This window comes from Bubalus bubalis, chromosome 18 (genome assembly GCF_019923935.1).
Source record: "Bubalus bubalis isolate 160015118507 breed Murrah chromosome 18, NDDB_SH_1, whole genome shotgun sequence".
Classification (NCBI taxonomy): Eukaryota; Metazoa; Chordata; class Mammalia; order Artiodactyla; family Bovidae; genus Bubalus; species Bubalus bubalis.
In genome coordinates this window covers 58,109,665-58,121,805 of record NC_059174.1, presented here as the reverse complement: position 1 = coordinate 58,121,805, position 12,141 = coordinate 58,109,665, and the positions used below count along the sequence as shown (strand labels likewise).

At 37.1% G+C, this 12,141-nt stretch overlaps 1 protein-coding gene, 1 long non-coding RNA gene and 1 pseudogene across 2 annotated transcripts in view; 2 read left to right on the top strand and 1 right to left on the bottom strand.

The window, feature by feature from the left end:
- Window positions 1-205: 205 nt before the first annotated feature.
- On the top strand, window positions 206-1,131 carry LOC123465111. The gene is made up of 2 exons (XR_006640190.1): window positions 206-316; window positions 989-1,131. It is a non-coding gene; the product is annotated as an uncharacterized LOC123465111 (long non-coding RNA).
- LOC112580421 (zinc finger protein 677) overlaps window positions 865-12,141 on the bottom strand; it is a 32,007-nt gene continuing 20,730 nt past the window's right edge. Inside the window, exons 5-6 of the mRNA XM_025270141.3 lie at window positions 7,807-7,933; window positions 865-2,073 (exon numbers count right to left, since the gene is read on the bottom strand). Of these exons, the coding sequence (XP_025125926.3) occupies window positions 1,007-2,073; window positions 7,807-7,933 (1,194 nt within the window). The 3' untranslated portion in view covers window positions 865-1,006. The remainder of the gene's footprint in view (window positions 2,074-7,806; window positions 7,934-12,141) is intronic.
- LOC123330374 lies at window positions 8,879-9,165 on the top strand (annotated as a pseudogene).

The following is a 12,141-nucleotide window of genomic DNA, read 5'->3' as shown; positions in this document are numbered from 1 at the left end:
AGTGTCTGATGACTTAAAAGGTTTGACTTTACACGAAAGGCCTTGCCACACTCACATTTGTAAAGTTTCTCTCCAGTATGAACTGTCTGATGCCTTAAAAGGGTTGACTTTACACGAAAGGCCTCGTGACACTCATCACATTTGTAAAGTTTCTCTCCAGTATGAACTGTCTGATGACTTAAAAGGGTTGACTTTACACGAAAGGCCTTGCCACACTCATCACATTTGTAAGGTTTCTCTCCAGTATGAACTGTCTGATGACTTAAAAGCTTTGACTTTACACAAAAGGCCTTGCCACACTCATCACATTTGTAAGGTTTCTCTCCAGTATGAAGTGTCTGATGATTTAAAAGGGTTGACTTTAAACGAAAGGCCTCGCCACACTCATCACATTTGTAAGGTTTCTCTCCAGTATGAACTGTCTGATGACTTAAAAGGTTTGACTTTACACGAAAGGCCTCACCACACTCATCACATTTGTAAGGTTTCTCTCCAGTATGAACTGTCTGATGACTTAAAAGGGTTGACTTTACAGAAAAGGCCATGCCACACTCATTACATTTGTAGGGTTTCTCTCCAGTATGAACTGTCTGATGCCGTAAAAGGTTTGACTTTACACCAAAGGCCTTGCCACATTCATCACATTTGTAAGGTTTCTCTCCAGTATGAACTGTCTGATGACTTACAAGGGTTGACTTTACAGAAAAGGCCTTGCCACACTCATCACATTTGTAAGGTTTCTCTCCAGTATGAACTGTCTGATGACTTACAAGGGTTGACTTTACAGAAAAGGCCTTGCCACACTCATCACATTTGTAAGGTTTCTCTCCAGTATGAACTGTCTGATGACTTAAAAGGGTTGATTTTACAGAAAAGGCCTTGCCACACTCATCACATTTGTAAGATTTCTCTCCATTATGAACTGTCTGATGACTTAAAAGGGTTGACTTGACACGAAAGGCCTTGCCACACTCATCACATTTGTAAGGTTTCTCTCCAGTATGAACTATCTGATGACCAGCAAAGTTTGAATTTCCACCAAAGGCTTTATCACATATATATCACATTTAAATAATTTCTTTCCTGTATGAATTTTCTTATGTCTCCTGAGGACTGAGCTGTGAGTAAAGGCCTTGCCACACTCATTACATATGTAAGGTTTCTCTCCAGTATTAACTCTCTGATGACTTAAAAGGGTTGACTTTACACAAAAGGCCTTGCCACACTCATCACATTTGTAAGGTTTCTCTCCAGTATGAACTGTCTGATGACTTAAAAGGGTTGACTTTACACAAAAGGCCTTGCCACACTCATCACATTTGTAAGGTTTCTCTCCAGTATGAACCCTCTGATGACCAGCAAACTTTGCATTTCGCTTGAAGACTTTCTCACATATATCACATTTAAATAATTTCTTTCCTGTATGAATTTTCTTATGTCTCCTGAGTTGTGAGCTGTGAGTAAAGGCCTTGCCACACTCATCACATTTGTAAGGTTTCTCTCCAGGATGAACTGTCTGATGACTTAAAAGGATTGACTTTCCACGAAAGGCCTTGGCACACTCATCACATTTGTAAGTTTTTGTCTTGTGTGCTTTGAGTTCTTGCGTTATTACTGAAGGATTCATATAAGCATTCCCATATATATTAGAAACACTGGTTTGGACACAAGGAGGAATTCTTTGAAGTGGAGAAAATGAGAAACTGTTGTTGACAGACCTTTCAACTTCATAATATTCAGAAATTATCCTGCCAGTTTGAAATATCTGAACTTTTTCCTGAAAGTTAAATCCAAACCTGTTTCCAAAGGGCTTGATTCCTGCATCCTTTATATCATGCGAATCTCTTCCATCAGGCACATTTCCATTAAGGCTTACAGGTGTCCCTTTGTAATTTCTTTTGTCGTCTCTCCCCTGACACTCAAAGTCACACATATTTTCCTCACTTTCCCAAAGATGAAAATGTTTGATTTCACAGCTTTCAGGTCTTCCCAGCATCAATGTTTGGAATGTTTCTAGTTTATTACTCTTTGCTTCCAGTTGTAAATGCTTGATCACATGTGTAGGAGAGATATCTACAAGATAAAAAGAATCATAGGTATCCTGATCACAATAATTCAAAAATAAATGTTTCATGTTGAATATATGTTATACCAAAAGTAATACTTATGCCAAGTTATGAAACACCACAATGATGACCTTAAGTTTTTAGAAACACTAAAGGAATAGAATTCTTAACTTAAGAAAGCATAACATAAATTCACCGTTAAGGTAGCCTAGTTTTAAAAACCATATGCCAAACACACTCACATTGGACAATCTTATGCCAACTCTCAAAAACAGGGTATTTTTCTACCAGGACCCTTAGGAAGGTATCAATCAACAGTTGTCTCAAATTGAAAAGAAAAATATTACACTATCACTGTATTCTCCATACTTACTACACATAAATAAATTTTAAACAAAATATTATATATTGTAACAGTAAATAATCCAAAACCAAGCTTACTGAATTAATAACTATTTATAATTGGTTGTTTACAATTGAAAACAAATGAGAAAATGAAGAATATGACTAACAATTTTTTTTGAAACAACATAGTTTTCTAAATCTGCTATAGAACTACGTACCCAAAAAGAAAAGGCATTTTACAACGTTAACAAGTAGTATGTGTCAGCTGTATTGCAGAATACACGCTAAAAGACCATCATCTGTAAATGATACATAAATTAAGATGTAAAATATTCACCGGTTTTCTTACAGCCAATAAACAAAGCAATCCCTACCTATGTTGCTGTTGTTCAGTCGTTCAGTCGTGTTTGACTCTTTGCGACCCGTGAACTGTAGCTCACCGGACTTCTCTGTCCATGGTATTTCCCAGGAAAGAATAGTGGAGTGGGTTGCCATTTCCTTCTCCATGGGATCTTCCTGACTCAGGGATCAAACCTGCATCTTCTGCATTAGCAGGTGAATTCTTTACCACCGAGCCATCAAGGAAGGCTAATCTCTACCCATGCACTATTCTTAATTACCTAGTTTAATGGCACCAAAATAAACTAAATAAAGAGTGCTTTTTGTGTATTTATTGACTAGGGTCAGACACAATATTGCTGAAAAATGTTGCAAGTGAAAAGTATACAAGATATAATGTAGTTGAGGTCTGACAGAAAACAAAATTCTGTAAAGCCATTATCCTTTGATTAAAAAATAAATAAAAATTTTAAAAGATATAATGTAGATAAAGTCGTATCATAAAAAACATGACAGAATATAGATATTACCTTTTTTAAACAAAAATACATTTTGAGTATTTACTATAAAACATGTACTACTGACAGCACTAATTTGCTTTAAAAGGATTGAGGTAAATTAACATGTTTTTCTCTAATCAGAGTGGGAGACACACCCAATTGGTGCACAAGGTGGTAAGAGAACCAGGATATGAATCTGAACCTACAGACTGAGAAAACTTATTTGTAAAACATGACCACTCACCAAATGAATATACTAGAAAATATTAAAAAAAAAAAAAAAAAAAAAAAAAAAAAAAATACAAGGAACTTAGAAAGAAAATGTCAAGAAAGATACAAGTCAGAAGTAGTCTGTTTAACTATTATTCAACCATCCCATCTTGAAATGGGTTGTCAGTCATCATCGATGCACAGAGTGATTTAGGTCATCTCCTGAGAAACTTTTTCAATAAATGACCAGATATTATCTTTACAGTGAGAGTATGTAGAACGTGGAGGGATGTGATAGGTACGAACAATGTTTCCATTCATATCAAGGTACTATGTGAGGAATGGTCAGGACTAAGAAAGGGCCTGTGTGGAGCATAGGGTACACAGGTTTATGTCAGATATCAGCTTGTGACTGCATGTCTTTGTGAAAATAACTGAGAGCGCAAACTAATATACTGACTTTAAAAGAAAAGAACTGGTTCAGTAAGTTTATGGGCATTATACTATGTGTATGGGATAGAAACAAGAGAAATTTTAAAAGTGACTGTGATATATGGAGAAAGCAGGATAATACCTGTTATACTATTTATAATGGAATGTATCAAACTGTGAATTTTGTAAGTTACAATGGAATGCTTATATTCAAGAAAAACATACACAATATTCCAGGATATTGTGTAAGAATCTTATCAGCAGAAATCAGAAGGAAAATCCAGGAAAAGGCTATTTAAACCTGGGTTCCTCTGTCAAGTATGATTAACCTCTCTATTGGACATTTATTTCATTTCTTCTTCCACACATGTTCATCTCAAGATCGAGGAGTAGCAAAGAAAAGGAGGGATTGAAATTGACTCTGGAAGACCTTCCCAGTATCTTTTTGTATAAAAAGGCTTTATTCTCCTAGACCTTCCTTGAGTTCAAAATAGCAGATTCAAACAGTTACTAATACATAAAAGGACATAAAAGGATCATACCATGATCAAGTAGGATTTATTGCTGGGATGCAAGATTTCTCAATTTCCACAAGTTAATCACTATGATACACCACATTAACAGTTGAAGACTAAAAACCACATGATCATCAATAGACGCAGAAAAGGTTCTGACAAAATTCAAGTGCCATTTATGATAAAAAAAAAAAAAAAAACCCTTCAGAAAGTCAGCACAGATGGACCCTACCTCAACATAATTAAGACTGTATATGTCAAACACACAGCTAACATCATACTCAACAGGGGAAAACTGAAAGCATGAATAAGACAAGAACGTTCACTATTGCCACTTTTATTGAACATATTTTTGGAAGTCCTAGCCACAACAAAAAGAAAGGAAAAAGAAACAAACGGAATTCAAGTTAAAAAAAATTAAAAAGAAGTAAAACTGTCACTATGATGCTACAGACAGAAAAACCCGAAGATGACACCAGATGATTTCTAGACCTCATCAATGAACAGAGTCAACTTGCTGGATACAAAATATATAGAAAACTGCTGCATTTCTATACACTAATAATGATATATCAGAAAGTGAAATTAATGAAACAATCACATTCACCACCTTATAGAAAAGAATAAAATGCTAAGGAATAAACCTACCTAAGAAGTCAAAAGAACTGTACTCATAAAACTATAAGATGCTGATGACTGATACCAAAGATGACACAAACAGATGGCACAAACATATACCATGTTCTTGGATTGAAAGAAGTAACACTGTCAAAATGACCATACTATCCAAGGCAATCGACATATTCAATGCAACCCTTATCAAATTAACAATGACATATTTCATAAAACAAAGAAAAACTTAATTTGTACCAAAATACAAAAGACTCTGATATCTAAAATGATCTTGACAAAGAACAGGGCTGGAGGAATCATGTTCCCTGAGTTCAGACTACACTACAAACTGACAGTCAACAAAGTGAAAGTGAAGTCGCTCAGTTGTGTCGAATTCTTTGTGACCCCATCGACTGTACCCTACCAGGTACCTCTGTCCATGGGATTCTCCAGGTAAGAATACTGAAGTTGGTTGCCATTTCCTTCTCCGGCAGATCTTCCTGACCCAGGGACTGAACCTGGACCTGGATCTCCTGCATTGTAGGCAGATGGCTTTACCGTCTGAGCCACCAGGGAAGTGGTATGATGGTGGCCCAAAACAGAAACACAGATCGGTAGAACAGGATAGAAAACCCAGAGATAAACCAATTTACTTAGAGTCAATTATTCTATAACAAAGGAGGAAAGAATATAGAATGAAGAAGTCTCTTCAATAAGTGATGCTGGAAAAAAGGATAGTTACCTGAAAAAGAATGAAATTACAACATTCTCTAACACCACATACAAAAATAAACTCAAAATGTGTTAAACATCTAAATGCAAGACCAGATACTATAAAATACATAGTGGAAAACAAATGCAAAACACTGACATAAATGTCAGCAAATTTTTTTTTGAATCTATCTCTTAGAGTCATGGTAATAAAAGCAAAATCAAACAAATGAGACCTAATTAAATTTAAAACCTTTTTGCAAAGCAAAGGAAACCAAAAAAAGAACAAAAATTCAACTTTTGGATTAGGAGTGTATATATGCAAATGATGATACCTATAAGGGATTTATTTCCAAAATACACAAACAGTTCATACAGCTTAATATCAAAACAAACAACCAACCCAATCAAAAACTGGGTAGAAAATCAAAACAGATATTTCTCCAAAGGAGACAAACAGATGACCAACAGTCACCTGAAAAGATGTTTGACGTCTCTACTTATGAGAGAAATGCAAATCAAAAGCACAAAAATGTATCACCTTACACTGGTCAGAATGACCACCATCAAAAAGTCTACAAACAATAAATGCTTGAGAAGGTGTGGAGAAAAGAGAACCCTCCTACACTGTTGGAAGGAACATAAATTGGTACTGCTACTTTGGAGAATAGCATGGAGGTTCCATAAAGAACTAAAAATAGAGCTATCACATGAACCAGCAATTCCAATCCTGGGCATATATCCAGAAAGGATGAAAACTAATTCAAAATGATACATGCTCCCCAATGTTTTAGCAGCACTATTTATACCAGCCAAAACATGGCAGCAACCTAAATGTTCACTGACAGACAAAGGGATAAAGAATATGTGGTACATATATACAAAGGAATACTGTGAAGTGCAAGTAGCTCAGCCGTGTCCAACTCTTTAAGACCCCATGGCCTGCAGCCTGCCAGACTCCCCTGTCCATGAAATTTTCCAGTCAAGAACACTGGAGTGGGTTGCCACCTCCACAGCATAAAACAAAATGAAGTAATACCTTTTGCAGCAATATAGACAGACTTAGGGATTATTCTAAGTGAAATCAGACAGAGAAAGACAAATATCATAGGATATTATATGTTGAACTGAAATAAATGATACAAATGAATTTATTCACAAAATAAACTCACCAGCATAAAAAAACAAACTTATAGTAACCAAAGGGGATACTACAGGATGGTGATGGGGGCAGAAAAGGGAGAGATAAATTAGAAGTCTAAATATATACAAACTAATATATATACAAAATAGATAAACAACAAGAACCTACGATATAGGTCAGGGAACTATACTGAGTATCTTGTAAACTGCTGTATACCTGAAACACAACATTGTAAATTAACTATACCTAAAAAATGGAGAAGGAAATGGCAGCCCATTCCAGTATTCTTGCCTGGAGAATCCCAGGGACAGAGGAGACTGGTGGGCTGCTGTCTATGGGGTCTCACAGAGTCGGAGATGGCTGATGCGACTTGGCGTGCATGCATGCATGCATTGGAGAAGGAAATGGAAACCCACGCCAGTGTTTTTGCCTGGAGAATCCCAGGGACAGAGGAGCATGGTGGGCTGCCATCTGTGGGGTCGCACAGAGTCAGACACGACTGAAGCGACTTAGCAGCAGCAGCAGTAGTGAACTAAGATTCCACATGCAGAATGGTGCAGCCAAAAAAAAGTAAACAAGCAATCAAAAACAAACAAATAGGTATTCAGTGTTATCAGAAGAAAGAGATCTAAAGTGCTGTGGATTTTTTAAAACACTGAGCCAAAAGTCAAAAGGTAGAAAATAGGAAATCGGGTTTTTGGTATTTTTTTTTTAACATTTACCAGTGAGCTTTGTACATAATTAAGCTCTGGAACAACCTCAGATATGACATGAAACAGACACAGCATCTGAAGAGGGTCAGTTTAGCCTTGTGAAGCTGTGTCATACCCCAGTCACCAGAAGTCTCAGATGAAAGACATCAGGGCCTCCCAAGGGGCACACAGGGAAAATGCAGATACCCAAGGGCAGCTCGGGAAGGAAGTCATCCTCACCCACATATAGCAGGTTTCTGTAGGTCTCCAGCATCACGTCCCTGTACAAGGCCCTCTGAGCAGGGCCCAGGAATACCCACTCCTCTTGAGTGAATTCAATGGCCACATCCTCACAGGTCAGTCGTTCCTGAAATGAAACCACATGTCACCAAAAGGGCCATGAAAAGTTCTCATTTTCATGCAAAAGAGAAAGGGTAGTAAGGGGTAAGGATTGACTTGGTTCAAGTATGTGTTCTAACAGATCCATGCAGGGGTATCTGGAGAAATTATGGATCTCTAATTTTAATTTCTTATGCTTTTTCCTAAGACCTTATGAGATCCTCCAATTAATATGGATTTTTCATCATTGTTCAAAATCCATGAAATATATAAACATATAGCTCAACACTGTTTTGGCTATACAGAAGTGTCAGATATTATGTTCTACCCAGTGAGTGTAATTCATTATCTAGATGAGGTACAGCATGAGTGGTGTCTTCAGAGATGCCGAAATCCACAGCAGTTGTAATGGAAAGGTCAAAATTTTCAGTTATGATGTTGATAACAGTAGCAAGGACGAAAAGTGTCTGAAGGCTTCCTGTTGCTTTAAATTACTGTAATATTACTCTAAACATTAAATAAGTACTTTACAGGCAGAACCTGTCATCAAGGTAATAGCTCATTAAAGAATGATCTGTTCCCACCTTACAGAAGAAAACCTGTGTCACAGACACTCTGAGAAACTCAACTCAGATCAAGAAGGTAAGAAATGTTACATGAAGCAGCTTAACTCAGAAGCTTGGGCTCAGCAACTGAAGCTTAAGCATCTAACAGTTAAGTAATACAGAGAACATTAAAAGTCCTTTGACAGAGGGCTTCTAAAGAAAACTTGAAAGAAGTCCAAGGTGAGCCTCCTCCCTGCCCCTCTGTCTTCTCTGCAAGGCGAGCAGCTCTCGGGCCTTGGGCCTTCATCCCTTGAAAATGGACACCTGCACAAAATTAGTCTCTACCCCCTCCCTGGTCGGGAGAACCTCCTCCCTCTGTTGAGTGATCACTGTCCACAGTGGTGGTGAAGGACAGGAGACATTGACCGATGAGAGCCACAGCAGCTTGGCAGCCCCAGGTCCCCGGACCATCTCACTTATTCCTAGCCACAGCTTCCAAACCAGTGCCATTTCAAGGGACTCTGACACAGCAGCCAAGTTCCCTGGAGCTGGAGCTGCCACAGCAAGGGTGGCTGGCTCCAGGCCTGGAAGTGGGACTGTGTTCAGGAGCTTCATCACTGTTATGCCAGGAACCCTTCTCTGAAACAGTAGCTCTTCTACGCCATGGGCTTGGCCCTCAAAGGCCATGGGGCTCTTTTGCCTGATGGTGGTCTAGCTCATCTTCTTCACGATGTGAAGGAGCTGTTTCCACCTCCCATAGTTCTTTCTCCTTTGTCTGCCCTGTATGTTCCCTTTCCTGTAACTCTTCAGGCAGCCTGGGGAAAGTGGTGGGCTCAGGGTTTGACAGAAGGAAAACAAATAAATATTGTATTAATATGAAAAAAAAAAAAAAGTCCATGGTGAACAATGTGGAATGGCATGAAAGGTCATTATAGACGTGGATACAGAAACAACTGTTAGTAATTTACTACTTAAAACACTAACAGGATTGTTTAGAAAATTCCAAGGCCACAGATTATATTGATAACATAATTTCAACTGAAAAAAAAAAAAAGTGATATGTAGTTTTTAAATCGTGATGTCAGGTTTATTTGACTTTTTTCTTGTTTCTTGAGTTATGCCTGTATTGCTATGAACTTTCCCCTTAGGACTGCTTTTATAGTGTCCCATAGGTTTTGGGTTGTTGTGTTTCCATTTTCATTCGTTTCTATGCAAATTTTGATTTCTTTTTTTATTTCTTCTGTGATTTGTTGGTTATTCAGTAGTGTGTTGTTCAGCCTCAATATGTTGGAATTTTTAATAGTTTTTCTCCTGTAATTGAGATCTAATCTTACTGCATTGTGGTCAGAAAAGATGCTTGGAATAATTTCTATTTTTTTTGAATTTACAAGGCTAGATTTATGGCCCAGGATGTGCTCTATCCTGGAGAAGGTTCCATGTGCACTTGAGAAAAAGGTGAAATTCATGGTTTTGGGATGAAATGTCCTATAGATATCAATTAGGTCTAACTGGTCTATTGTATCGTTTAAAGTTTGTGTTTCCTTGTTAATTTTCTGTTTAGTTGATCTATCCATAGGTGTGAGTGGGGTATTAAAGTCTCCCACTATTATTGTGTTATTGTTAATTTCTCCTTTCATACTTGTTAGCATTTGTCTTGCATATTGCAGTGCTCCTATGTTGGGTGCATATATATTTATAATTATTACATCTTCTTCTTGGATTGATCCTTTGATCATTATGTAGTGACCTTCTTTGTCTCTTTTCACAGCCTTTGTTTTAAAGTCTATTTTATCTGATATGAGTATTGCTACTCCTGCTTTCTTTTGGTCTCTATTTGCATAGAAAATCTTTTTCCAGCCCTTCACTTTCAGTCTGTATGTGTCCCCTGTTTTGAGGTGGGTCTCTTGTAGACAACATATGTAGGGGTCTTGTTTTTGTATCCATTCAGCCAGTCTTTGTCTTTTGGTTGGGGCATTCAACCCATTTACGCTTAAGGTAATTATTGAGAAGTATGATCCCGTTGCCATTTACTTTATTGTTTTGGGTTCGAATTTATACACCGTTTTTGTGTTTCCTGTCTAGAGAATATCCTTTAGTATTTGTTGGAGAGCTGGTTTGGTGGTGCTGAATTCTCTCAGCTTTTGCTTGTATGTAAAGCTTTTGATTTCTCCTTCATATTTGAATGAGATCCTTGCTGGTACAATAATCTGGGCTGCAGGTTATTTTCTTTCATCACTTTAAGTATGTCTTGCCATTCCCTCCTGGCTTGAAGAGTTTCTATTGAAAGATCAGCTCTTATCCTTATGGGTATTCCCTTATGTGTTATTTGTTGTTTTTCCCTTGCTGCTTTTAATATTTGTTCTTTGTGTTTGATCTTTGTTAATTTGATTAATATGTGTCTTGGGGTGTTTCGCCTTGGGTTTATCCTGTCTGGGACTCTCTGGGTTTCTTGGACTTGAGTGATTATTTCCTTCCCCATTTTAGGGAAGTTTTCAACTATTATCTCCTCAAGTATTTTCTCATGGTCTTTCTTTTTGTCTTCTTCTTCTGGGACTCCTATGATTAAAATGCTGTAGCATTTAATATTGTCCTGGAGGTCTCTGGGATTGTCCTCATTTCTTTTAATTCGTTTTAATTCTGTTAACTCTACACTTAAAGCAACTAGAAAAGGAAGAAATGAAGAACCCCAGGGTTAGTAGAGGAAAGAAATGTTAAAAATTAGGGCAGAAATAAATGCAAAATAAACAAAAGAGACCATAGCAAAAATAAACAAAGCCAAAAGCTGGTTCCTTGAGAGGATAAATAAAATTGACAAACCATTAGCCAGGCTCATCAAGAAACAAAGGGAAAAAAATCAAATCAATAAAATTAGAAATGAAAATGGAGATATCACAAGAGACAACACAGAAATACAAAGGATCATAAGAGACTACTATCAACAATTATATGCCAATAAAATGGACAACATGGAAGAAATGGACAAATTCTTAGAAAAGTACAACTTTCCAAAACTCGACCAGGAAGAAATACAAAATCTTAACAGACCCATCACAAGCACGGAAATTGAAACTGTAATCAGAAATCTTCCAGCAAACAAAAGCCCAGGTCCAGACTTCTACCAAAAATTTAGAGAAGAGCTAACACCTATCCTACTCAAACTCTTCCAGAAAATTGCAGAGGAAGGTAAACTTACAAACTCATTCTATGAGGCCACCATCACCCTAATACCAAAACCTGACAAAGATCCCACAAAAAAAGAAAACTACAGGCCAATATCACTGATGAACATAGATGCAAAAATCCTTAACAAAATTCTAGCAATCAGAATCGAACAACATATTAAGAAGATCATACACCATGACCAAGTGGGCTTTATCCCAGGGATGCAAGGATTCTTCAATAGCCGCAAATCAATCAATGTAATACACCACATTAACAAATTGAAAAATAAAAACCATATGATTATCTCAATAGATGCAGAGAAAGCCTTTGACAAAATTCAACATCCATTTATGATAAAAACTCTCCAGAAAGCAGGAATAGAAGGAACATACCTCAACATAATAAAAGCTATATATGACAAACCCACAGCAAACATTATTCTCAATGGTGAAAAATTGAAAGCATTTCCTCTAAAGTCAGGAACAAGACAAGGGTGCCCACTTTCACCATTACTATTCAACATAGTTTT